General features: G+C 51.3%; 9 protein-coding genes across 9 annotated transcripts; 7 read left to right on the top strand and 2 right to left on the bottom strand.

Annotated features, from left to right (window-relative positions):
- Positions 1 to 168: 168 nt before the first annotated feature.
- JCM6883_002835 (UDP-glucuronic acid decarboxylase family protein) lies at positions 169 to 2,071 on the top strand (the record flags this gene model as incomplete). Its single annotated transcript, XM_076630627.1, has 6 exons — positions 169 to 342; positions 459 to 874; positions 943 to 1,009; positions 1,082 to 1,226; positions 1,362 to 1,651; positions 1,721 to 2,071. The coding sequence occupies 6 exons, from the start codon at positions 169 to 171 to the stop codon at positions 2,069 to 2,071; spliced, it is 1,443 nt and encodes a 480-aa protein (XP_076489364.1).
- Positions 2,072 to 4,626: 2,555 nt separating this feature from the next.
- JCM6883_002834 (uncharacterized protein) lies at positions 4,627 to 5,727 on the top strand (the record flags this gene model as incomplete). Its single annotated transcript, XM_076630626.1, has 2 exons — positions 4,627 to 5,334; positions 5,398 to 5,727. The coding sequence occupies 2 exons, from the start codon at positions 4,627 to 4,629 to the stop codon at positions 5,725 to 5,727; spliced, it is 1,038 nt and encodes a 345-aa protein (XP_076489363.1).
- A 61-nt stretch (positions 5,728 to 5,788) lies between these two features.
- Positions 5,789 to 8,092, bottom strand: JCM6883_002833 (uncharacterized protein; the record flags this gene model as incomplete). Its single annotated transcript, XM_076630625.1, has 10 exons — positions 5,789 to 5,814; positions 6,123 to 6,284; positions 6,349 to 6,523; positions 6,598 to 6,663; positions 6,725 to 6,829; positions 6,894 to 6,995; positions 7,067 to 7,337; positions 7,476 to 7,567; positions 7,641 to 7,712; positions 7,778 to 8,092. 10 exons carry the CDS (start codon positions 8,090 to 8,092, stop codon positions 5,789 to 5,791), a joined length of 1,386 nt encoding a protein of 461 aa, XP_076489362.1.
- Positions 8,093 to 8,199: 107 nt separating this feature from the next.
- On the top strand, positions 8,200 to 9,673 carry JCM6883_002832 (YqaE/Pmp3 family membrane protein; the record flags this gene model as incomplete). Its single annotated transcript, XM_076630624.1, has 7 exons — positions 8,200 to 8,274; positions 8,346 to 8,386; positions 8,438 to 8,485; positions 8,545 to 8,611; positions 8,698 to 8,857; positions 8,955 to 9,593; positions 9,654 to 9,673. 7 exons carry the CDS (start codon positions 8,200 to 8,202, stop codon positions 9,671 to 9,673), a joined length of 1,050 nt encoding a protein of 349 aa, XP_076489361.1.
- A 672-nt stretch (positions 9,674 to 10,345) lies between these two features.
- JCM6883_002831 (alkaline phosphatase) lies at positions 10,346 to 13,127 on the top strand (the record flags this gene model as incomplete). Its single annotated transcript, XM_076630623.1, has 9 exons — positions 10,346 to 10,483; positions 10,551 to 10,832; positions 10,919 to 11,032; positions 11,133 to 11,584; positions 11,649 to 12,023; positions 12,094 to 12,279; positions 12,421 to 12,485; positions 12,595 to 12,887; positions 12,957 to 13,127. The coding sequence occupies 9 exons, from the start codon at positions 10,346 to 10,348 to the stop codon at positions 13,125 to 13,127; spliced, it is 2,076 nt and encodes a 691-aa protein (XP_076489360.1).
- A 352-nt stretch (positions 13,128 to 13,479) lies between these two features.
- Positions 13,480 to 14,725, top strand: JCM6883_002830 (uncharacterized protein; the record flags this gene model as incomplete). The annotated part of the gene is made up of 3 exons (XM_076630622.1): positions 13,480 to 13,894; positions 13,960 to 14,345; positions 14,411 to 14,725. The coding sequence occupies 3 exons, from the start codon at positions 13,480 to 13,482 to the stop codon at positions 14,723 to 14,725; spliced, it is 1,116 nt and encodes a 371-aa protein (XP_076489359.1).
- Positions 14,726 to 14,906: 181 nt separating this feature from the next.
- JCM6883_002829 (exostosin family protein) lies at positions 14,907 to 19,301 on the bottom strand (the record flags this gene model as incomplete). Its single annotated transcript, XM_076630621.1, has 7 exons — positions 14,907 to 15,240; positions 15,303 to 15,625; positions 15,683 to 15,904; positions 15,969 to 16,609; positions 16,671 to 17,931; positions 17,986 to 18,873; positions 18,948 to 19,301. 7 exons carry the CDS (start codon positions 19,299 to 19,301, stop codon positions 14,907 to 14,909), a joined length of 4,023 nt encoding a protein of 1,340 aa, XP_076489358.1.
- Positions 19,302 to 19,713: 412 nt separating this feature from the next.
- On the top strand, positions 19,714 to 21,501 carry JCM6883_002828 (uncharacterized protein; the record flags this gene model as incomplete). The annotated part of the gene is made up of 6 exons (XM_076630620.1): positions 19,714 to 20,028; positions 20,114 to 20,436; positions 20,510 to 20,608; positions 20,675 to 20,874; positions 20,939 to 21,220; positions 21,290 to 21,501. 6 exons carry the CDS (start codon positions 19,714 to 19,716, stop codon positions 21,499 to 21,501), a joined length of 1,431 nt encoding a protein of 476 aa, XP_076489357.1.
- Positions 21,502 to 21,663: 162 nt separating this feature from the next.
- On the top strand, positions 21,664 to 23,598 carry TIM54 (Tim22-complex subunit TIM54; the record flags this gene model as incomplete). The annotated part of the gene is made up of 3 exons (XM_076630619.1): positions 21,664 to 21,785; positions 21,846 to 22,134; positions 22,207 to 23,598. 3 exons carry the CDS (start codon positions 21,664 to 21,666, stop codon positions 23,596 to 23,598), a joined length of 1,803 nt encoding a protein of 600 aa, XP_076489356.1.
- Between the last annotated feature and the right edge of the window lie 6 nt (positions 23,599 to 23,604).

Genomic DNA, 23,604 nt, shown 5'->3' with positions numbered 1-23,604 from the left:
TGATCTCTTGCTCCTCACTTACAGTCTCGAGACCACCACAGAAGAGCTCAACGGATAGCCAGAAGTCCATACTAGCCGAGCTCCAGTCGCACCAGCTCCCGTTCATCGAGTTCCGGAAGTCTCATCTCGCCTCCCCTCCCAGCCTCACCCAACTCTCGAATCAATCGAATGTCGAACCTACCAGGATCACCTCTCGTGAACCCTTTCCATCGTAGAAGGGAATCTTCGAAGCCGACCTCGATCAAGTCTACGAGTTCGAGTTTGGTAGATCGCGACGGATTGGAAATCGTTACTGTAGGAGGCTCTGACGGGGATCAGGAAGGTGCAGTACCGCTAGAACTCGTAAGCTTCGATCCTATCTCCTGTCTCCCAGCCCTCAAGACAGGAGACGGAAATATATCGCCAAGTAACACGACTGACCTTCCTTCGTTCTCTCTCTCTCTCTCTCGCTCGAATAGCTCCAATCCGTCTATTACTCGAACCCACTCTCACCGCCTCCCGATCAAGTCTCGTTCGACACCTCTATCACTCCCACAAACACTTCGAATCCTCAAGTCTTACCTCGTACCTCAACCCCTCCCGTCCCAGCTTCTCCCTTCCCCTCTTCCTCTCGTCATTCCCGCGAGATCTCCATCTCCTCGAATTACGCACCTCACCAAGTCCCCGACTGGCCGCGTGCCGTTAGCTTCACGACGAGAACTACGTTCCCACCCGTGAAGAAACTCTCGAGACAAGCGAGAAGGAGAATCCTTGTAACGGGTGGTGCGGGGTTCGTAGGGTCGCATCTGGTAGATAGGTTGATGTTTATGGGTCATGATGTCGTCGTGTTGGATAATTTCTTTAGTGGGAGTAAAACTACTTTGGCTCATTGGGTGTAAGTTCTCTCTCTTTTCCCTCTCCCTACTCTCAAGCTGAATCACTCGAATCGGGTGGATTGTACAGCGGTCATCCGAATTTCGAGCTCGTACGAGGAGACGTTGTCGAACCTCATCTAATTGAAGTGGATCAAGTCAGTCTTCTCTCTTCCTAGCGGTTCTCCCGCTAGACGGTTCGGATAGACTGACGAATATATTTACCATAGATCTATCATCTCGCCTGTCCTGCTTCTCCCAAAGCGTACCAACTCAATTCGATCAAGACGTTGAAGACTTCTTTCATTGGAACGATGAATTGTTTGGGATTGGCCAAGAGGGTGAAGGCGAGGTTCTTATTGTCGAGTACTTCTGGTACGTCGTTTCCATCTATCTCTCGGAGTCTACTCTCGTTGGGGAGGAACCAGTTTGGCTGTACCCTTCGTGGCATTCGCCACGCCGCTCTCGAAGAAAAGTGATACTGAGTCGCCCTTTTCAACGTTTGAACAGAGGTCTATGGTTCCCCCGACGTTCACCCTCAACCCGAATCCTACTGGGGTAACGTGAACCCGATAGGACCTCGAGCCTGCTACGACGAAGGGAAACGAGTTGCCGAAGCCCTCACGTACGGTTACGCCCGACAAGACGGAGTCGACGTCAGAGTCGCGAGGATCTTCAATTGTTTCGGTTCGAGGATGAGCACGGACGATGGGAGACTCGTTAGTAATTTCGCGGTTGCCGCGTTGAGGGGGGAACCGTTGGAGATTTATGGGGATGGTCAATCGACGAGATCGTTGATGGTGAGCCGGTCTCAAAGCTTCATAAGCAACGTGAACATATCGCTTATACTTTCTTGGTCGGGTTTGCAGTTTGTTCACGATCTCGTTTCAGGGTTGATCGCGTTGATGGGTTCGAACTATTCCGAATCCCCCGTCAATATCGGTACCTCGGACGAAGCCACCGTTGAACAATGGGCACGAACAATCCTCTCCCTCGTGAACGAGATGCGTCGAAACGGGACCGTTCCTCCTTTACCGGAAGGGAGGAAAGAAAGTGAAATTGTTTTCGTCGATAAAGTCGTCGATGATCCACCTAGGAGGAGACCGGATACAACTTTGGCGAAGGAAGTATTGAATTGGGAACCGAGGTGGACCGTGACGGCGGGTTTGGAGGAAACGATTAGGTATTTCGTTACTGTTTTGAGTGAAGGGGAAAACTAAAAGGAAAGGTATTCAGTTACATGGTTTTGGTTTGATGCTCTGCTGGATTGTTGTTGCTATACTACATTATACCAAAGAGTAAGACTGCGCGCTTGCTGTCGCCGAAGCCTTCCTCGCTCAATGTGATCAAAGCTCGCTCTTCGTCCTCGAGTCGCGCGTGACTCGCGCAAGTAAATGGGGAACAGTCAACTTCACTTAGCTTCACAAGTACCCTCAGTGTCAAGTAGGAAGCGTGGAGAAAGTCCGACCGCTCGCTGAAACCGCTAGCTGAAACCGCTCAAAAGGTGAAAAGCGTTCGAAAGAGAAACAGCGAGTAATGGGAAGAAACGAGAAGATACTGGCGACGGAAGCGCGAACGTGAGTTTGACCTGTCACGCTAGCTGTCGCGCCAAACCTAACCACACCGCGAAACGCGAGGAAAGCTGGATTTACGATTTCGTTTCGGCATTGAGCTCGTCAGTACCCTATCACCACATCGGAACAAGGCCTCTCTCTTCCCCAAGCGTGATTAGAGCGTGTATATCCGGGTGCTACGAACAAGGGGAGACAAACGGAAAAACTAGAACAGGACAAAAAAGGGAAAACAGAAAAACAATCGAGTCCTCTCTCACATACCGCGCCGGATACCCTTTCAAAGTGACCTGATCCTACTCCTCCATAATTTCCTCCGAAGTCACTTCACTTCCTCACGCTTCTCCTTCGTTGTCTCGACCAAAATTTCTTCGAGATGAAAGGGTCTTCATTGATCCTCCTTTGCGCTTCGAAAACAAGCTCAATTCCACCTGATCGACACTCCTCGATTACTCGTTCAACTTCTACAAGCATTTCTGACGATTCGATTCGTGAGGGGCGAAGCGAGAGATCGAGATAAATCGATTTGAGGAGCGAGGTCTTCGATATTCGAGATATGGCGATGAAGTTTGTGAGCTTTTGAACAGTCTCTATCGACGGCGAGAATGAGGTCCGGAGACGGAGGTGATGAATGGCAGCGAGAGCGGATGTCCGATCTCGTTTGAGGACGACGGGGCCAACATCGACCAGAGTCCGTGGCAGATACTCAGATAGAAGACCGTTCCTTCCTTGGAAGTAGATGTTCTCGCAAACATGGAGAGTATCGAGTTGTGGAAGGAGTTGCGATCGGCCGAGTGCTTCGACCTCCTCCGGGTGGAGAGGACTGAAGTTTGTAAGGCCCAGGACCCTCAGTGACGGGAGAAGACCAGGATTTAATAGCGTCTTGATGCAATCCAAAGATCCCTCATCGATGATGAGAGTGTGAAGGGAAGTGCAAGGGCCGGATACAGTGCAGTTGAAGGCAGACCCAAAAATGGCAAGGTCGACGAGCTCTGGACAACGTGTGGAAGAAGAGCCTGATCAGCGTAGTAAACAAGAGTGTTCGACGTCGACACTTACTCAAACGTCCAAGAAGGACTCCAACATCGACAGAAAACTCATGTATGGTGCGCTGAAGGAGAAGGGTTTCAACTCCTTTCCACCTCGACAGAAGGTCCTCGATAGAATCACATAACCAAAGATACTCGATGAGAAGCTCCTTAACTCCTAGAGTCTCGTATTCCGCTTTGACGAGGAGGTCGAGCTGATGCTGAGACTCGATGAAGACAATTTCAGCTAGCAAAGGTTGGGCAATCTCGCGAAACTGTCGAGACACGAGGGAGAGGGAGCAGAGAGTTCGTTGTCGTTGCTTGTAGGTGGTCGAATGGTAGGTATGAGGGACGGTCGCTTCGATGATGTCGCGGAGGAGTTCGGGAGGGAGCGAAGAGGATTTGTCAGTCATCGTGGGAAAGGCTAGGGGTGTCAAGGATTCACTCGGAGGATGTTCTGCTTTGGTCGCACAAGTCACAGCAACGTCAGACGTGAGAAACAGAATGACACGAGAGGGGTGGATCGGGGGGTATCCGATGAGGGTCGCTCACACTCACCAAGGGCGGTTCTAATTGACTTTACGAGCTTGATTTCTCTGTCTGGACCAAGCTGTGTCTACGATTCAAAGGCTTGAGGATGCGTCGGAAAGAGAACTTATTGATGAAAGCCGATTGCGGTCGACAGAGGTGGTGAGAGGCGGGAACCACTTGCTATGCCGACCCGAGCGACTGACCCGAAGCGTTTGCGAGTGATCCGAGTGCGGATCGAGTCGTGAGGGTGAGAAGTGGGAGGGAAAGGAAGCAATTCGATTGTTTCGGCTCGATCCGCCGCTCTCTTCAGGTGCCGAGTACTGGAAGTGCTCTCAGGAATCAAAGAAGAGCGCTGGACGCAGAGGTGGACGCGATCAGTACGAACAATGAGCACTGACACGAGTCCTTGAGCAGATTTCCCTTCGATCGATGTCCCGAGCTCTCGCTATCACAGCCTTTTGCTATCAAAAACATTTTGCGTCAGGAGCTGGCACGGTTGCAAGATGAGCTAGTCGAAGTGGGGCACGAGGAGAAGTAAGCTCAACCAATAGAATCGAAGGACGCTTCGCACGTTTCTCTCCTTCGTTCTCGAGTCGCGCGACTCGACGCTATCTCTTTCCCCCTCTGAACCTCCCTTCGGCAACTATGACTGAATCTACAATTACAAAACGCGCAGAACAATCATCTTGGGAGCCTCCTACGCCCACCTCGAGTCAAATCCGTTTCCATTCTCCTCCAAATCTCCCTGTTGACCACCTCGTGCTCCTCCCTCCTCCCCTCGTTCCGACTCATCAAGGCGATTCCCGACGAAGCTCGACGATATCAGAACTCGCCCACCCTTTCTACCCTACTCACATCCTCCCTCCTCTTTCTCTCCCCGAGCCCTCCCTCTCGACGAGCTATCACGTGCAAGATGCAAGACGCGAGGGTACGTCGTCCGTGAGCTGGGAAGAAGAGTACACGAAACGACCACGAAGATCCGCTGCGATCGCTGCAGCTCGTAACATCCCTCGACAACCCTCTCCGCTCGAACTCGAATCTGACGAGGACGACGACACGAGTTTCTCTCCGCCCCCTCTTGTTCCCAGTACTAGCTCCTCTACGTCAAGCAAGTCGACAGCGAAAGATAATGCTGGAGGAGGAGGAGCGTCGAAACGGAAAGTTTCGCATTCTCTGATCGAGCGAAGGAGGAGGGAAAAGATCAATGATTGTTTGGCGACCCTGAGGGAGACGGTGCCGAGCTTGAAGGAGGAAGGTGCGAGGAAGATCGCGAAAGCGAAAGAAAGAGGGAGGAAACGAGGAAGAGACGATGCGGGCGAAAGAGGAGGACTGCACAAGCTCGAGATCTTGCAAGTAAGCCGCATCTCCATTTCAAGTGATGTACTTTCCCAGTAGCTGACGATGTCTGGACTGCAGGGCACGATTGCGTATATTAGCGACTTGAGAGCTCGGATCGACGAGCTTGAACGACTCGACCGAAGAATTCAGGGTTCACCACGATCGCTCGACGAGGGTGGAACCGCAACGGAGCGTGACTCACCGACGTCTATCCACTCGCTCCGTCTGATGGCCGCTTCGACCATGAACAGTTCCGCATCGAGTTCGACCGGCTCAACTTCGATCTCAAATTCGCCTGAGGACGTTTTACCACCGATGGCCACGATGTCCAAGGAGGAAGCAGATCATGCTGCCAGCATGTTACTGTACTTTTCAACCTCTCCCGAATTGCGCCCCGTGCAGATGTGATCGCTTTTAGGGAGAATAAGAATCGACGAAGAGTTCTCGGGGTTCCTATGTTTTCGTTTCCCTACTTGTCCTTGTTGTTCGCGCATTCTAGAAGTAGCACATTGTCAGTGATCACCAGAGTCTCGTGTTATTTTAAGGCAGAGCCAGTGAGAGTACGAGCGAAAGAGCTGTGAATGAATCAAGATGAGTTTCACTGAAAATAAGATGAAGATGTAGTGTAAGTAAGAAGATCGAAAGAACGTGAGTGACTTGAATAGCTATAAGGTTCTATGGGTATGAAGCACTGAAAGAGATGTGGAAAAGTCGTACAAAAAGAAAACCAACTCGAACCTCCTAATCTATGCTCATTCTCGTCTCGCTCCTTCCTATCGCGCTCTGATTGTACTGAGACGAACCATAATTGATACCGGATGGTCGACGGAGACTTTGCATGTCCCCGTTCGCGTAGTCTTCGCGAGTAGGAGGCGCAAGGATCGAGGGTTTGTCGATTCGAGCATTCGATTGGGAAGAAGGACCGGGTAAGAATGTTCGGCCGCCATTGAACGCGTAACCCGGAACTAGAGACAAGTCGTTAGTCGTCAAGGGACTCGAGTTTGGAAGCTAGAAATGTGAGAAACTCACTTTTCTCTTTCAACCCTTTGCCAAAGTTACTCATGCACAAACCCGTCAAGACGAACGTTGCCAACAGCATGAGTAGCGCAACGACGGAGAAGATTGTGAGAGTTGCTTTCGCGGTAGCGTATCTTGGCCCGGCTTCTTCGGAGTAAATCCTTGCGAGCTTGTAGGCAAAGTAGGCCTGTAGCGGAGCATAGATCGAGTGAGTACTCGCGTAGATCGAGGAGATCACGCGGATGGGAACGGGGAACTCACCATTCCGGCAGCTTGAACGAGGAGTGAACCGTAGACCCCTATTCTCGATTCGATTCGAACGACGACCTAGCTCCAGTATGAACAGCGTCAGCGGTTACGACGGGCAAAGATAACACGACAGACTCACGGCAGTAAGCCCGAGCGCAAGCAGGATAACCGGTAAGGCGATGATAGTCAGAACAAATTCGACGGTTTTCGTCCCCGTCACGAGAACAAGGAACTGGATTTCGAACTAGATTACCGCACACGGTGAGTATAACGAGACCTGACGAATTAGAGGATATCTGAGGGCTTACGCCGAGGAAGAAGAATCCGTCGAACTTGAGCAATGCGACGAAGATTTCATAGACTTGATAGCACTTCCGGATCCGAATATCGGCACCGATTCGTTTGAACACCTATCAGTGAGTCCGAAACGCAATGTAAGCTCATAAGTAGCACGGAGGTGATGAAGAAGCAGTGAACTCGCATCCCAGCCGAACTCCTCGTACAGACGCCAAGTCAGGTAGAAGAACGACAGCGAAGAAGCCCCAATAACGCACGGAATCACGATCGAGTAAGCGTTGACGAGGAGTCTCACTCTCGGCGTATCGGCATTCGAACCGTCGAGCGCGTTCGCGAGTTGCTTGTTCAAAACCGCCGAGTAGGTCAGCAGCGCAAGCTGGAAAGCGTCCAGGCAAAGTATTCCTATTATATTTTTTTGTTGAAAAGCGTCGAGAATCACAAGCAGTTCAAAAACCCTGCGAGAATATGCCAAATGTCAGATTGTAGTCAGCTCGTGCAGCTCGCTTTGACGGGAAGGGAAGAAGAGAAGGAAAGGAGGGATCTGACGCGATCTCTCTTCTTTCCTTCCCGTCACATCGTGCGAATTGACTAACACTGCGAGGATGAAGAGAGAGACATAGGTAGCGACTGATTCTAGTTGTGGATCTTGCGCGAGAATTTCAGACGTCCGCAGGTCGCCGATGTTCTGTTTCAGAGAAACGGGTTAGTATTTCGCCGAAACTGTGGCGCAGGAGCCCATCCTAGCTCACATTACGAACGGTGATGTAGATGAGCAGAATCATGACGAGTACAGCGACTGCTTGTACCCCGAAGATCGTCAAAAACGAAAGCTAGAAAGTGAAAGGGTGAATGAGCGCGGATCTATGATGCGGACGAAGACGAGCGAGTTGCGTACTTGGTTCTTAGTCTTGTAGGTAGCCCAGAAGCTCGACCATCTCGATCTTGGTCGCGCTAGAGGAGGAGGGGGACCTTGAGGAGGGTAGGAATCTCGAATCGAAGGATCAAACGTCGTTTCTTTCGAACGCTGACCTGGGAACTGCTGATCATGGTCGTTACTCGAGTAAGGAGTGTTGAAAGGGTCGCTTGTATAGCTGTGAGCTTGAGGAGGAGTCCTTGGATTAGAATGATCGAAAGGAAGAGGTCTGAACGGAGGATGATCTTCTCTTGCAGGTATCGAATACGGGTGCGATTGCTGACGGTGGCTGGTCATGATTGTCGAACTGACCGGGCTGACATCTAGGTCCCGAAGATGGAGAAGGGAGAGAGCAAGGCGCTGAAACCTCTCTCGGCTTCTCCCCCTTCACTTCGCTTACGAGAATGGAACAGGCAAACGCATTCGTGAACAAGAAGCTAGCAGGTGCCAAAGGTGCAACCAAAGGGGGTAAACTACGAGTACGTCCCTCTCCTTCTTCTCCTCGCCCACATCGTCGGCTCATCTCTTGATCTCTCATTCCCCCCTCTAGCCCAAACGATCCCACTTCTTCTACGTTCTCATCGTAGTATGGTAAGTACTCGCTGGATCTACCTCGTGTACTCAGCTAACACCGTTCTACAGCGGATGGCTCTTGCCCCCTCTCGCCATTCTCGTTCGATTCGGCATTGGGTAAGTTTCTCCCTCCTTCTCGCCGGTCGTTCTGCTTGGCTGACAATCCTCGTGTACAGATTCGACTTCTTCCTCAACATCCTCTTGACTATCTGCGGCTACATTCCTGGACACGGTCATAACTTCGTAGGTTTCCTCTTGAACCGGCTCGGCGGGGCTTCAACCCTTTTCTCCTCTTCTGAGCTGACACGAACCGTAATTGCTCCTTGTAGTACTGCCAAAATATCCGCAACAACAAGACGAAAGCGAGAACTCCTCGTTGGGCAGTCAGGGCTGGTTTGGTCGAAGTGAAGGATCCTCGTGGTGGTAGACATCAATGGGCTAATCGTTATGACGGTGAGCTACACTTGGCTCAATCTGCAGCTGCAACGGGTCGGTTGCTGACGATTATCTTCTCCTCTTCTCCTACTCCGACTCCTCCTTTCCTCCGCCTCTGCTTCGTCCCCAATCATCCCTACATCAATATCAGAACGTGGCGCCGATGCTGTACCAGGTCAAGAATGGGACGGACGAGGACCTGAACCTGCTCGCGTTTCTGGTAAACTCAATTCGGGAGGTCGCAAACACCACGGTCTCGCCCCTTGGGACAACGTTGTCGATGATGACGAAGTTGAAGGAGAACCCGAAGGAGGATTATGGAGAGACGGAGAGAACCTCGCCCCGGTCGATTCGAGGGGATCACAAGTTCGAGGAAATAGGAGACAGAACGAACCCGACCCTCTCGAGAACGAACAGTTCTACCCTTCCGCTGGAGATTCAGGATTCGGAGGATCAGGTTCCGCGTTGGCCAGGACCGGATCGGCGGGAAGCAGGAAGAAGAGCAGTAAGATGGGAGGATTGTTGGGCAAACACCGAGATCGTTACGCTGCTCAACCTAGCGCCGGCACGAGCTCCTCGGATCTCGCGGCGAGGAGGGATAGCTACCAGGACGATTTCGAGCGGGAGATCAACGAGGGTTCGAGGCCAAGCAGGAGGGAGGAGAGGTTCGACACGTTTGACGCTGAAGGACCTGAAGACGCTTGGGCTTCGGCTCGTCCCCCTCCCGTCGGATCGTCGAGGCGACAAGAACCCGTGGCTCCCGCGAAACCCAAGCAATCTGAGGCTGATTGTGAGTTCTCCGTGGTCTTCTGAAACGAAACGAGGACTGAATGAGTTCATACTCTCGCAGTCTTGAACCACACCTTCTAATTTACGTCCACTGTCCATAATCCCCTTCGCCAATCCTCATGCTCGTCCAACCCGAGCATTATACCTTTTCATTCTCTTCGCCATCTCTACCTCGTCATCTCGCTGTACTACTTTGCGGAGTTTCATTTCCCTCTTCTGCTATGCTATACGAATTGAACCGTTGGAATGCGATACCTTGTCTTTGCTATTGATCACTCACCTCAAAAGTCTCGTCAGACTAGAGTTTTCTCTTCTTTGAACTTAACCTTCGGATTGCTATGACCCAGCATTCACGAACTTGTCGGAGCCTTCCAGCTCCGTGCAACTCTTTCAGCCTTGTCGCTCCGCGAAGACTAGGTCTGTCGCACGTGCGGTTCCCTCACCCTGTTTGACTTCTCGTGTTTCTCGTGTTTCAGCGAAATTGACGTTTTCTCCGAGGCTTTTCAAATCGTCAGTGTATTTGATTTACGAAATCCAAAACGGCGCTAACATTTGCAAACTTGCACGTTTCACTTCTCCCCTTCCTGTCTGTGACAAGCTCGAACGTTTCGCGCCGTTCCCGCATGTTCGCCAAGCATCTCTGCCGACGGATGCTCCACTCCTCGCCCGCTCAGACGATTGAGAGAGATTGCTCTTCTTTTGCTCCGTAACCCAACCTGTTCCAAATCCTTTCAGACGTTCAGTATCGCCGTCATGGTCGGTAACAATCTGTCCAACAAACGACGCCTATCGACTCTGGCCGTCGTCGGAACCCTCTTCTCCGCCGCGAGCGCGCAGACATTTCGCAGAACAGCAGCTTGCGGAACCGGTTTGGGCTGCCTCTTCCCTCCTGTGAGTCCTTGTCTCGTTCGAAAGGGGGCGTAGCTGTAGGCTCATGCAAGTTTCGTCGAGACTGTAGGATCAAGTTGATTTCGTCGCCGGCTCCGTTTTCGACATTCGCACCGAAGTCCAAGCTCCCCTCAACGGATCGCGGCCCTACAACAACGGTGTACCCGATTCGAACTTTACGATCACCATCGGTCGCAAGAAGGATGGATCGGATGCGAAACCCATCTCGAAATTCTTCGAGGTCGACGAGCCCGTTGCGAAGAACTACAACTTTACCTATTACGAGGATCTCTTCTACTCAGCCAACAAGACGGCTACCTTTGTGAACGTCGTGTCGAAAGACTGGCGGCACGTGAGTTTACTTCATCGATTTAAGAACCTCGTTCCGCACGAAGTTTCCAGTTGTGCGCTCACTAACAATACTTCGATTTCCCTCAGGTCGCCTTATACGAACCCGGAGACTACTACGTCAAGCTCAAGTACAACTCGGGCAGCGAAACCAAGGCTCAATGGACTGTTCTCCCCGTCGCTGAGAAGAGGAAAGCTAAGAATGTGAGTCTACTCCCTTCTCTCGAGTGTTCCTAACTCCGCGAAGACTGTACAATGTTCTGAAGAAGTTCAATAAGCTCACACGCTCCTCCCATCGCTGTAGGTCATCATGTTCATCGCGGATGGAACTCCCCCTTCGGCCTTTGCTGCGGCACGACTGATTGGACACAAGAGCATCAACGGTCGATACCAATCCCTCTTGACGGTCGACGAATCTGAAGGACTCGGAATTCAAATGACTCACTCGCTCGATTCCTTCATCACCGACTCCGCAAACTCTGCTACCGCGCTCATGGCCGGTAAGAAATCGACCGTAAACTCGTTGAACGCCTACACGGATTCGACCGGTTCGCCATACGACAACACGAGGTTCGAAACTATCTTCGAAATGGGTCGACGAATCAATGGAGCTCAAATCGGTATCGTTTCGACGGCTTACATCGCCGATGCTACTCCGGCCGCCGTTTGCGCCCACACCTCGAAACGTGGAGAATACTCGTACATCATCGAGCAGTACCTGAACGGAGCAAGTCAAAATCACTCGTGGACTCAATGGTTCGTGCTTACTTTTCCGATTCTTCTCAGTTCCGACAATCGCTGACAGACTGGTCTCGTTCAGGGACGGACCCGATGTCCTATTCGGGGGAGGAGGATCCGATTTCCTTCCGAAAACTTCAAACGGAAACGTTTCTCAAATCAAGAGATGGCAAGATCGAGGCTACGAATTCGTTACCGACAACACGACTCTCCACAACATCGGTAACGATGAACGTGCTCTCGGACTCTTCTCTGCGTCGACGATGCCTACCTGGCTCGACCGTACCGTCTACAAGGAGAATTTGAACACCACGGCTTCGTTTGCGGCTTTCAACTCGGACAACGACACTTTCTCCGCCCCCAACGTCGACAGCCCCGGTCTACTCGAGATGACGCTCAAGGCCATCGATATCCTTCACACTCGATCGGAAAAAAACGACGTTCCCTTCATGCTGCTGTCAGTTTTGTGATTTTCCACCTCTTTCGCTCACTGACTTGCACTGACACTATCCTATTCGGCGTGACAGCTCCGAAGCTGCGAGTGTAGACAAGCAACTGCATGCTGGGGACTCGGAGAGGGCGATTGGTGATCTCCTAGAACTCGACAACACGATCAAACACGTTCTTAAACGACTCGAGGAACTTGGACTCGCGGACGATACGCTCATCCTCATGACCGCTGATCACGCTCACGGATTCGATGTCTTCGGAAGGTAAGCTTACCTCTCTTGTTGAGCTGTCTACCTCGTCTACTCCATGCAGACGAGGTAGACAGCTCGACAAGGATCGAGCTCGAAAATGAAAATTCGTTGTACCGATTTAATTCGCTCTTCTCTCCCTCTTTCGGTGTGCAGTGTTGATACGGCATATATGAGCGCTCAGGTGACTGATGCTGGAAAGAGGACCGCTATCGGAACCTGTAATTTCCTTTCGTTTCTTCCGCTCGAATCGTGCTGACCGTTCTCTTTCTTCTCTCCTCCCCTTCCATCTCCTTGTTCGCTACGCTCGCCTTATTCTCTCTCTCACAGACCAAGAGAGTGGATTGTCAGGATACCAAGTACCTCAAGCAGTCAACCCTCAAGATAACCAAATCTACAACAACGGCAGTGGTTTCCCCGCTACTTGGGATCCTCGATACACCGCAGCTTTCGGTTACGCCTCTACCGTCGACACTTACGCCGACTACCGAGTTCACAACCAGATTCGCGAAATGGCGATCGAAAACGAAGATGGAACTTACAGCGCGAACAAAGAGGACGCTCCTGATGGGTTCTTCCTCTCGGGTAACCTTCCTCCTACCAACGATCAAGGTGTACACTCTGTAAGCTTTGACTGCTCCTCTTCGTCAGTTCGTCGAATTCGGCCTGACTCATTTTCTTCCTCGATGTAGCTTTCCGACGTCAACGTTTACACTTGGGGACCGGGTCACGAGCTCTTCAGAGGTGTCATGAATAGTCCGGATATCGCGAACCGAATCGCCTTGGCCCTCGACCTCGGAAGGAAGTCGAACGTGACTTACTCGTCGAAAGGCAAGCACGGACGAGGTCAGGTCAAGCTCTAGTTCCCTCGAAGGAGTCAGGGAAGGAACTCGGAGTGAAGGGAAGGCTCAGCGATACGTGGAGAAGGGAATCAGCTGCATGCAGTATAAAAAGGAATATTTCGGAAGTTTGTTTTCTCAGTTTATAGAATATGTTTTGTGTAATGCGCTTCGTCGCTTATCAGTGGTTCGTTCGTTCGTCGTCGGCGTCGACCAAGTTCGAAGGATTGCGAAAAGCTCGAGTCAATTGATACAATCTGATCACGTGGTCTTGATCTAGTTTCCCCTTATTCACTCATTGTTGACTCTTCTCCATTTCCCTCACTCTCTACGCCAACGCTTCTTCTCCAGCTCTCATCGGTCGACTAGTCTTGACATGCCCGTAGCGACTCATGCCCGGCCCACAGAATCCCTCTACTTCTCGACGGTGGTCCCTCCTCAACTCGCGACGTTGAACCTGCCAGACACGCAACTCTACCTCCAACGATTAGGGCTAGATCCAGAGCTCGCCCATAGTCCGCCCTCGGTCGAACTCCTCTCGGCCCTTTTGTTGAATCACCATCTCAAGATCCCTTACGACTCGTCAAACATCCACGTGGCAGATTGGACGGGACCATCGAGACCTATCGAATGGAGAAAAGGTCCTGGAATGGAGTTGGGGAGAAAGAACTTTGAGAGAATCGTTGGAACGGGAAAAGACCGAAAGCAAGTCCTGGGTTTGAATGGGTTACCGAGAGGAGGGGGAGGTTACTGTTTCTCGCTGAACCAGTCTTTCACTGCCCTACTACGAGGTGAGAAAGTTTCACTCCGATCCTCGTCGCAGAAATGTAACTGATTCACCGTGTCGGTTCGACAGGATTTGGGTTTTTCGTCTCCGAACTGCCAGCTCGAGTCTTCAAGCATCGCGGAAGAGACCCTGCTACGTCAGGATATTGGTGGTCTCATAACACGCATTCAGCGCTCCTCGTCGACTGGCCCGGATCAGAACGCTATTTCCTCGATGTCGGTTTCGGAGGAGGAGGTTCACCAATCCTTATCCCCTTCCACGATGGAGCGACAGGCGCCTCGTTGTCAAAGAGTGAATCATTTTTGATCCGGTTCGAAACGATGCCAGTTGGCGATTTGACGACTTACCCCGATCCTCCCGACGGATTCACGCTTTATCGTCGAGTTGTTGACGAAGGTGTCGAAATCAACGATCATTGTGTCGCCGAAAGTGTACCAGGATACTGGACTCCTTGCGTGAGTCATCTCTCTCGCCGTTGGTCCGTGTTGGGATGCACCCGCTCACAATTCTCGCTCGACAGATTCATTGCTCGGTTGCTTCAATGAGTCCCGAGGACATCACCATGGCCGATTTCTTCAACAGTTGTCATCCCGACGCTCCCTGGGCCTCTATCTTTCTCGTTTCGATCCTGCTTCCGAACGGAGCGAGAAGAACTCTGTGTCACGGAGTTCCAGCAATCGATCGAGCGGCTCCTCCTCACCCTGAAGGCAAGAAGCTCGCAAAGTTGTACTCGAAGGAAGGAATCAAAGGTAGTGAATTTGATATCGAGTGGATCGCATTCGAAACGGGCCCGATTCGAGAAGTGCTAGAGAAAGAGTTCAATTTTCGTTTTTAGATCTGGTTCTCTCTCTTCTCTCTTATCTTAGCAGTAGAAGGAGGGTAAACAAGCACTATATAGAGTTTCCATGATGACTACTATGACTAGGGTATACACGCGATGATGATGATGGTTGATGCGAGAGAGATAAATAAACGAAGTGACAGAGGAATACAAAACAACGAGAGAGAATTCAAGCCTAAGCTGCTACACATGATCCGACTTGAGGATACTGGAGGGGTAACCTCATCGCCATACTCACTAGACTGAAGAACAAAGGTCCTTTCCGTTCCCATTCTTCTTCAGGTTTGAACAAGAAAGCGTCTCGAACTTTGACGAGATTCGCTTGAAGTCGATCGAGTTGGTCCGGAGAGTAGGCGGAAAGGATCTCTTCGACTCGATGCGCCTCGTTCTCTGGAATCGTGATTGAGAAGCGAGAGTAGTCGAGGATATCCTGGAAGGGGAAGAGATTACGATCGACGATGAATGCTGGAATGCATCCCGCGTAAATCGCTTCGAACGTCCGTGTTGTCCTGCACATCGAATGCGTCAAGTACACGTACGAATAGACAGTGTAATGAACTAAAAGACGTACCAAGCAGGAATGCCTCGAGGTAAAAGACAGAATTTCGCTGAGTTGAGGGTTCCGAGATATCGTTGACCGGGCGAGAATTGTTGGTAGAGAATCGGACTCTCGGCCTCTTGACCCGTTCGTCCGCACCCGATCTTTGTCCTCGCGATCGCTCCGAACCCTCGAACTCCTCCAGCGAAGAATGCGAGGTGTTTGCGAGTGTTGACCGGAGCGACGTCTGAGGGTTCTTTGAAGGTTTCGAAGAGAGCTTTCGTATGTTTCGTGACGGCGGGAATGACGACATCTCGATCAGGTTTGATGCAGCGAGTATTGAAGTCTCCGTTGACCTGTGAAAAGGAAGCGTCAACGATCTGAAGCAGAATTTGCTCGAACTTATTACTCACCTGCCACGCTACGGCTTGATTCATCGGAGACGGAGGTGAGTGTCCTAAGACATCTTCGAGTTTTGGCCACCATCCAGTGCAAGAACCAAAGTCGTGAGTGAAAGGGACGACAATTTGTTCGGCGCTGATTTTCGACGAGGCAGCGATCGATCTTTCGGCGTAACTGACGGTGTCGGCGAGTTTCTTGAACGTGTTCTCTTGCAGGTAGTTGAAGGTGCATCCCTGTTGTGCATCGGTAGAAGTTCAGTCAGATGTCAATTCCAGACTGAATCTCGGGACGACTCACTTGATAATACGGAATCATGACGAATTCTGCCTGATCGAGCGGTACACTTCGATTCCGTAGAGCCTCGACGAGGAAGTGATCACCCATGAACGGTAACGGAGATTTCTCCAGGTCGTAACAAGCTGGACTCTTGAGGTGATTGTCGATCGTCTCCGGGAGCTCGATGACGCTCGCTTTCGGTAGCTTGTCCAGTCCAAGACGGAACGCATCTTTGGCGCCGGGGAGAATGAGAGAATCCCACGTGATCGAATTGACTCGTCCCGTGAGCGAAAGTTGAGGAGGTTTCTTTTCGGGAGGTGGATACGACGTTTGTTCCGTGAAGGCGATTGAAGGGAAGGGTCCGTCGGCTCGTCGATCACCGCATCGATCTCGAGTGCACTTGCACGCCTCGGAAGCGACGCAAGGTAGAGGTGCGGAACAGTCGACCGAGCAAGTCGGGAGATCTTTCGGAGTCCAAGCGTTGCCGTCTCCGTAGGTTGGTCGACAGGTTTTGCTCGTGAATGTCTTGACGTTCTTCTCGAGTTTGACGATTTGATCGTGTTCGGCTCGAAGGTCTCCACATCGTTTCGTCGCGAGAGTCGAAGCGGCGAGAGTCGTGCGTCCGTCTTCCGAAGGGTAAGTGACTTGCGACGTGAGGAGGGCTGTCCGGAGAGAGCGACGTCAACAAGAGTCCATAACAATGACAGAGAGGTAGAAACTTACGATCTTCCTTGAAGAAATCCCAAACATCTTTCCTCCTCTCTTCCGAGGCACAACAGATCGGGTTGAACTTCCACAACAAGGCTCTCGCATCGTCTCCAACAGGTTGGAACAGTAATTGACGTTTCGGACTATTCGGATCCTTGAGCGTGAGTCTCCTCTTCGGTTCTTGACCTTCTGGAACTCCTTCCGTCGGTGGTAAAGTCAAAGTGAAACTCCTCGCATCACGTTGAACGAATTCAACCGTGTACCATTCGGCGATCGGATGCGCTCCAGGTTTCGAAGCTTCTGCGAATTCTCCTCCTTCGGGAGTGTCGGCCCACATTACGATCTCACTCTTCCCTGCGACGAGTTTCCCATCTTTCCCTACTACGGGACACCTCATCTGAATATCGACTTTGCCTTCGAGTCCTCGTTCGGCGAAGATTTCGACTCCTCGAACTCCCTCTTTGAACGGAACGGCCGGAACTATCGCGAGTGGTTCGAGGTGAGGTCCTTCGAGACCTTGAGAACAGCCGAGAGTGTAATAAGCTCCTTCGATGAGAGTGAGAAGTTGAGTGTTGCAACCGGCGAGAGCGAGAACTCCTTCTTCGAGAACTGGAGTCGAGGGAGGCGAAGAACAAGCGACGTTGATTTTCGAAGAGAGGTGAGAAGAGTGAAGTTTCAGGATTGAGGAGATGTAAGTCTTGAGAGCCGTTTCGGTGCTCGTCGAAGGAGTGAAACCGAGAACTTTCGTAGCAGTCTTGCGGAGAGCTGCTTCGCTATTGTGGAATTGAGGGTTCGATGCGGTCGCTGGAACGGTTCTTTCGACGAAGATTTCGGAGAAGGGAGATTGGGAGAGAGTGAGGGCGAGTGCCGTGTGGGCGAGTTCACCGAGGGGAGTGTATTTCGTCGAAGCGATGGGAGGTCCGACGACTCCGACTTCGGCGACGAATCCGAGAGGTCGAAGGTATTCTTTGCCGAATGCGACGTCGAGCATCCTCGCGCTCTGAATGATCGAAGTCGAGGCATCGTCGATAGCGAGGAAGGGTTCATTCTGACTTGTCGAAGGGTAGATCGTGACGGGGAGATGGGCGAGAGCTGATTGAACGATGTTTGGAACGATATCGAATCGAGGAGAGTAAGGGTCACCGATGATCGAGTTGTACGACGGGAGTTGTAGTAGAAGAGAATGAAGAGGGAACTTTTCGGTGAAAGACTTGATGAGGTCCTCGGAGGCGAGAATGGCGGGAGCAGTCGCATTCGAGTTGACCGACAATGAAGCCTGGCGAAGTAGAGATCAGTATTGAGAGCGAGGGACAGTTAAAAAGCTTCTCACCTCATCCCATTGATCGCTTCTACGAGCAACGACCACCCAAGGTCGATCCGCGATGACTGGTCGTTCTCCCTTCTTTCCCTCCAGCTTCTCGAGTCCTTCTCTCTCCAGCGACGCCAAGATCGTCTTCATTCCTTCCTTCTCGACGTCCATACAATCGACCGGGTTCACTCGACAAGCCGGGGGACTGTAACTCGCGAGGTGAACGATTCCGGTGACAGGAGGGATCACGACCGTCTTAGTTTGGTGTCCTTTCTGTTTGAGCGGTCCCAATTTCGCGTTCAAGAGTGCCGCAGCTTGTTGTTCCGCCGTCAATTCGGTTACCGTGTTTCCCTTTGGCGATAAGAGCTCTTTGACGAGTTTCGAATCTCGAACGTCTCCAATCACGACCCTCAATTTCCCCATCTTCTTAAAACTTTCGACACTTCGTTCGCTTGCCGAGAACGCTTGAGTCCGTGGATCGGTACCTTTCAATTTCTGTCGACCGGGTTTATCGAGCGGAGCGGATTGAAGCAGGAAATTGAGTTCTGAAGAACGATCTGTCGTGTCGAGGATCGTGACGATTGCTTCTCGTTCCCAACTGAGTTCGTCTGCACTCGCTGATCCAGCTCCTCCACCGCTGCCCCAAGACTCGTCTCGCCCTGTACTCCGACTACTCAGGAGCAAATCTCGAACGACGTGCTTCCCGATCGAACCGAACCCTCCAGTGACGAGGATGTGTCGCCGTTGTCGAGGTGCGAACGCATCCTCACCGTCGTCGGAAGTTGTCGTTGAAGAAGAACCGGATTGACCGTGTCCCAAAACTCGAGTCGAGGTCAATTTGAGTCGATCTATCGATGTCCGCGCGTCGTAGTAAGCTAGTCGTGGTGAAGGATTCGAAGTTCCAATGAGCTGAACAGGACCGAACAGTCGAAGTCATCAGCGAAACGACGTTCTTCGCAAAAGGAAAACTCTCAGGAACTTACCTCGTACAAACTCCCCAATTTCGTCGTTCTCCCACTCAATCCCAACCCACCTCCAATCTTACTAACCCCTTCCCTCAATTTCCCGAACCCACTCCCCAAACTCCCTTTCAAACCCTCCTCGAAATGCGCGTAATGATCCAATCCCAACCTTTCTCCCCAACCCGTATCGAGATCAGACAAGCCTGCTCCTCCTCCTCCTCCTCCTAGATGCGAAGAAGAATCGTACGAGTAAGGAGAGGTGGGAATCGAAGAGGAGGGAGAGGAAGAGAAAGAGGCGAGAAAGTGGAGCACAAAGAGGAAGAGGAAAGTGAAACCTCCTAGTCGTAACAGCGACGAGAGCCGTAGAGGTGCCATTTCCCGCGAAATATGGTTCTAGAGATTCAATGCGAGAGATCCTGATGGTTGTTTGGGGAGTTTGCGACGCGAAACCTTGGAGAGAGAGATCAAACTGAGGTTGGCTCCCGGTTCCCGCGTGAAGCTGTGTCGAGCGCGCAGTCGAAGGAGCGTAAAGGTCGGAGGTAGTTCGCTTGGAGAGGGAGGTGATACACGGCGGGTTGGCGTTGAGAGATGAGGAGAGATGAGAGCTCTAAAAGCCTCGAGAAGCGCGACGAAGAGCTCTTCATCTTATTCAATTTTCTGCTGCTTCAGACCTGTAAGATACGAGCACAATACTCTGCACAATATCGAATAATTCAAACGGAAAAAAAGCGAAAACGAGGGAAGCCGCGAACAACGACGTCGAAGTTTCTCTCTTCCTCACTAACAGATGTCGACACCAATCCAAGCACCAGCGAAAGCAGAAGATGAAGGCTACGCTGTCGACCCCGATTCAACAAGAACAGCTCCTCAAGATGACCCCACTGAAGCATCATCGTTGACCTCATCGACTGCTTCCCCCCCTCTCTCACCACCACCGACAAATGCGAACCTAGCACCATTGAGAGCATTGTTCCCTAGCACGAGTGACGACATTTTGGAGGCGGTACTTGAAGCACATTCGGGAGATCTTCAGGCTGCGACGGAGAGTTTGTTGGATCTCAATAACCCAGAGTTCAAGAGTGATCCAGCACAGCAGGAAGAGGTAAGAGCTATCATCACAACATTTGCCGTTGAAGGAGGGAGAGATGATTGACTCCTTGAAGGGGACCTTGCTCTTTCTCTCGTAGATGGAACAAATCGATCTCGACGCAGAACTAGCTCGTCAACTCGCCGAAGAAGATCAACTACAATACCAACGGCAAGAAAGAGATCGTTCTTCGAGGCCACAACCGCGAGAACAGCAACAGCAGCAACAGCAACCAGTTCCAGTCACGTATCAAGCTTACGTTCCGAAGAATCGAAGGCGACCTGTTGCCGCTGCAGAGAGTGCTCAAGAAGGACATGGGAGTTGGCAACCACCTAGTGCTGCAGCTGCGAGTAGCAGTAGACCGAGACAACAAACTCCGATGGAAGATGAGAGGGATGAACTGGATGTTCTCGCGGAAAACTTGTCAGTCGGAGAAACTCTTCTGCCAGTCTTGACTGAAGTGAAGCTGACTGTTGATATCCTCCAATTGGCATAGCTCGAAACTAGCCGAACAAGGGAAGAAATCATTCGGAAGTTTCATGAGCAAAATGAAAGAACAAGTTGGAAAACTCGATGAAATGATCCAACAGTCAGCGTGGGTTGCGGGACTGCCTCCATATCTAGCATCTCGTAGCTGATATCGAACACTCCTAACCTACAGCTCGCCTTCTACTGCCCCTGATCGACCACCTCAACCTCCTCCGAAACCGACTCCTTCGAATTACGGCTCACCGCGAATGGGAGCTCAGTGGACGGCTCCTGAACCGCTACCTCGTCCTACCGATGCACCACCTCGAACATCTTCACTGATTGCCCCTCGAGATACCCTCCATCGTCAAGATACGAACGATTCCTTCACGAGTGAGCTCTCTCTTTCTCCGATCTGAGCTCCGAGCAGTTCATTGACTTCGATACATGATGACAGTCGGAGATGATACCGACCACTCTCCGAACCCTTCACCAAACGCAACTCGACAACCGAATCCTCCTGGCGAATCGATCGATTCTTACTTCAAAGATTTCGATAGCAGAGGGCCTCCGGAACCTCCGATTAAAGTCAACAGGAACGATACCCCTTCGTCTCCTACCGAGCCCGAGCCAGCGACTTCAACAGCCTCAGCAGCGGCTGAAACGAAACCAGTTGAAGTAGTAGAAACGACGAATGCATCTCAGGCTCCTGCGCCAAAGAATCCTCGTCCTGATTTCTGTGAGTCGTCCCTCCGTTCAGTCTCCTACTTGCTCGTAGTACTGAACACGAGAGTTGTATGACTTGCAGCGAAAATCGGTTTGTTACCTCGTAGATCCGTTTCATTGCTCGACGACGATAAACTCCACCGCCCCTCTTCTACGGAGAAAGAACGTATTAAGAGTCCTTTGGCCCATCCTGCGGAGAAGAAAGTACAGCATGAGGAGGAGAAGAGAGGGAATGAAAGCGACGAAGATTCGGATGAATTGGAATATGTGAAAAATCCGTTTGATGAGGAATGATTCCCATTTTTACACTGTAGATACACAATACCCTTTCTAGTACTCTGTGCAAAGCTATCCCTGTGAATCTCCGGACACGAATTGATCGAAAATGCGAAAGTCCGCGTCGAAACTTTTTTGCTCTCCTCATCTCTCCACTCGATCTCAGCAACTTCCGAAAAGATGGCGGAACCGACACCGCCAACACCGACGACACCACCGGTGGATCCAGTGGTACAGAAACCTGTAGTGCCAGGACCGACAGTTCGAAGACTTCCTCCCGCTGCTCCCAAACCCACAAATCCGTCAGTTAGTCCATCTTTAGCACCTCGAAAGCTGTACTAATGACGGATCAACTGTCGTAGATTCGTCTACCTGGGTATCCCCCAAGCCGTACTCGATTGGAGACCCTCTCGACCCGGACCCAAAATGTCTGTTTTCCTCCTCTTCACGGCATCCTTAACGAGTTTATACGCGTACGATCGATACGAATGCAAGAAACTACAGAAAGAGTACATGGATAAAGTTAGGTGGATGAGTGAACAGAAATTGGACAGTCATGAATTTCCGAGAAAGATCAAAGTTTTGGGAGCGAGGGTACCGGATGATGGAGAGTTGGAGAGAGGGGCGAAATGGTTCAAGAGGTATATGAAGGTCAGTCTGAAAGTCTCACTCCAAGATCACTCGTTTGCGACAGCTGAACTTCGTGTCTTCGGTGTCTGACAGCCAATTCTCGTCGCATCGGGAACTGATTACGCCCTCAAAATTGGAACGAATCCTGGAGGACTCGCAAGAACTTTGATCCACGAGATTCGAGGGAGGAGGATCACGAAAGCCGCGAACGAGATCCCTGGGAGTGTCATGTTAGTGAACGACGCTCAATCGAACGTGAACGCAGTTCTCGCAGAGAAAGATCTAGAGGAGGAACAGAGAGAAATGGATGGAGCTACGGTCATCTTGGGTCGAGGAGCTTTGAAGGAGTATTTATGGGCGTTGAAGAAAGGGTATGGAGAACCGATCGATTTGAGGGAAGAAGCGAAATTGGAAGGACTCGGGTTGGGGAACAATGAGAGGAGGAAAGATGGTAGATGGGAGAGAGAGGACGAGTTGATGTCGAGGGAATTGGAAAAGGAAGATGAGAAGAACCCGAACAACGATCCTTTCGAGGAAAAACTCCCGGTTGGATTGCAAGATTTAGGAGTTGACGACGCCGAATCAACCTCAACCGAATCTCAATCCGTCAACTTCCTCTCGTACTCTCCTTATCGACCTATCACTCCCACCTCTACTCCTTCCTCCTCCTCCAGCTCTTCGACCTCCGAACCTGAATCACCTCTCGTTCTCCCCGGTTCTGAAGTTCCCCCTCAACCTCCTCTCCTTCTTGTCCCGTTCACTTATCCGTTCGGTATCCGTACGTGGCCTTCGAAACTCGCTCACTTCTGGAATCATCGCCAAGACGTCAAACTCGGAGGAGAATACGCCCTCGCGCTCCTTCTCTCCCAAACTCGTCCTTTCGATTCTCCGAAACTCCGAACTCCCGAAGGAACCCTCCAAGGTCTCGTCGATGAAAACCTCGTCGCTTCCGTCCGTCGTGGAGAACTCCACGAAACGACGATGGAAGAAGGAGTTCCCACCGGCTCGAAAGACCTCGATTTCCTCTTCGATTTGGAAGAACGTCCTGAACACTTCAAGAAAGGGTATCGAACGATGCCGAAAGGACACGAATATCATCGAAGAACGTACTACACGGATGATTTACCTCCTCGATTGAAAACGGCGAGGGAATTGGCTTCGGGAGAGAGGGAACGAACTTCGGCCGAAGAATCTTACCCACCAAAGATTGAGAGCGAGTTGAGGAAGGAACGACTCGATAAGGAATTGAGGTGGAGGAGAGAATTGGAAGGTTGGGGGATTCAACGTGCGGGGAGTGGAGTCGCTTGGACTGAGGGAACTGAGGATAAGTTGAAGGTGATTGAAGCACCGGTCGATGAGAGGGGAATCGAGGAACTCAAACGTAGAGCTCAGGAATGGGAAGAGACGAAGAAACGAGTCGAGGAAGATCGAGAGAGGATGTGGAAGGAGGACGTGAGATCGACTGTCGACGAGGAAAATGTATAAGTAGTT

The sequence above is a fragment of the Sporobolomyces salmoneus genome (genome assembly GCF_050403485.1).
Source record: "Sporobolomyces salmoneus JCM6883 DNA, S_salmoneus_JCM6883_v1_ctg11, whole genome shotgun sequence".
In the NCBI taxonomy this organism is placed as follows: domain Eukaryota; kingdom Fungi; phylum Basidiomycota; class Microbotryomycetes; order Sporidiobolales; family Sporidiobolaceae; genus Sporobolomyces; species Sporobolomyces salmoneus.
Note: the sequence above shows the minus strand (reverse complement) of the source record. Positions and strands in the feature narration are given on the sequence as shown.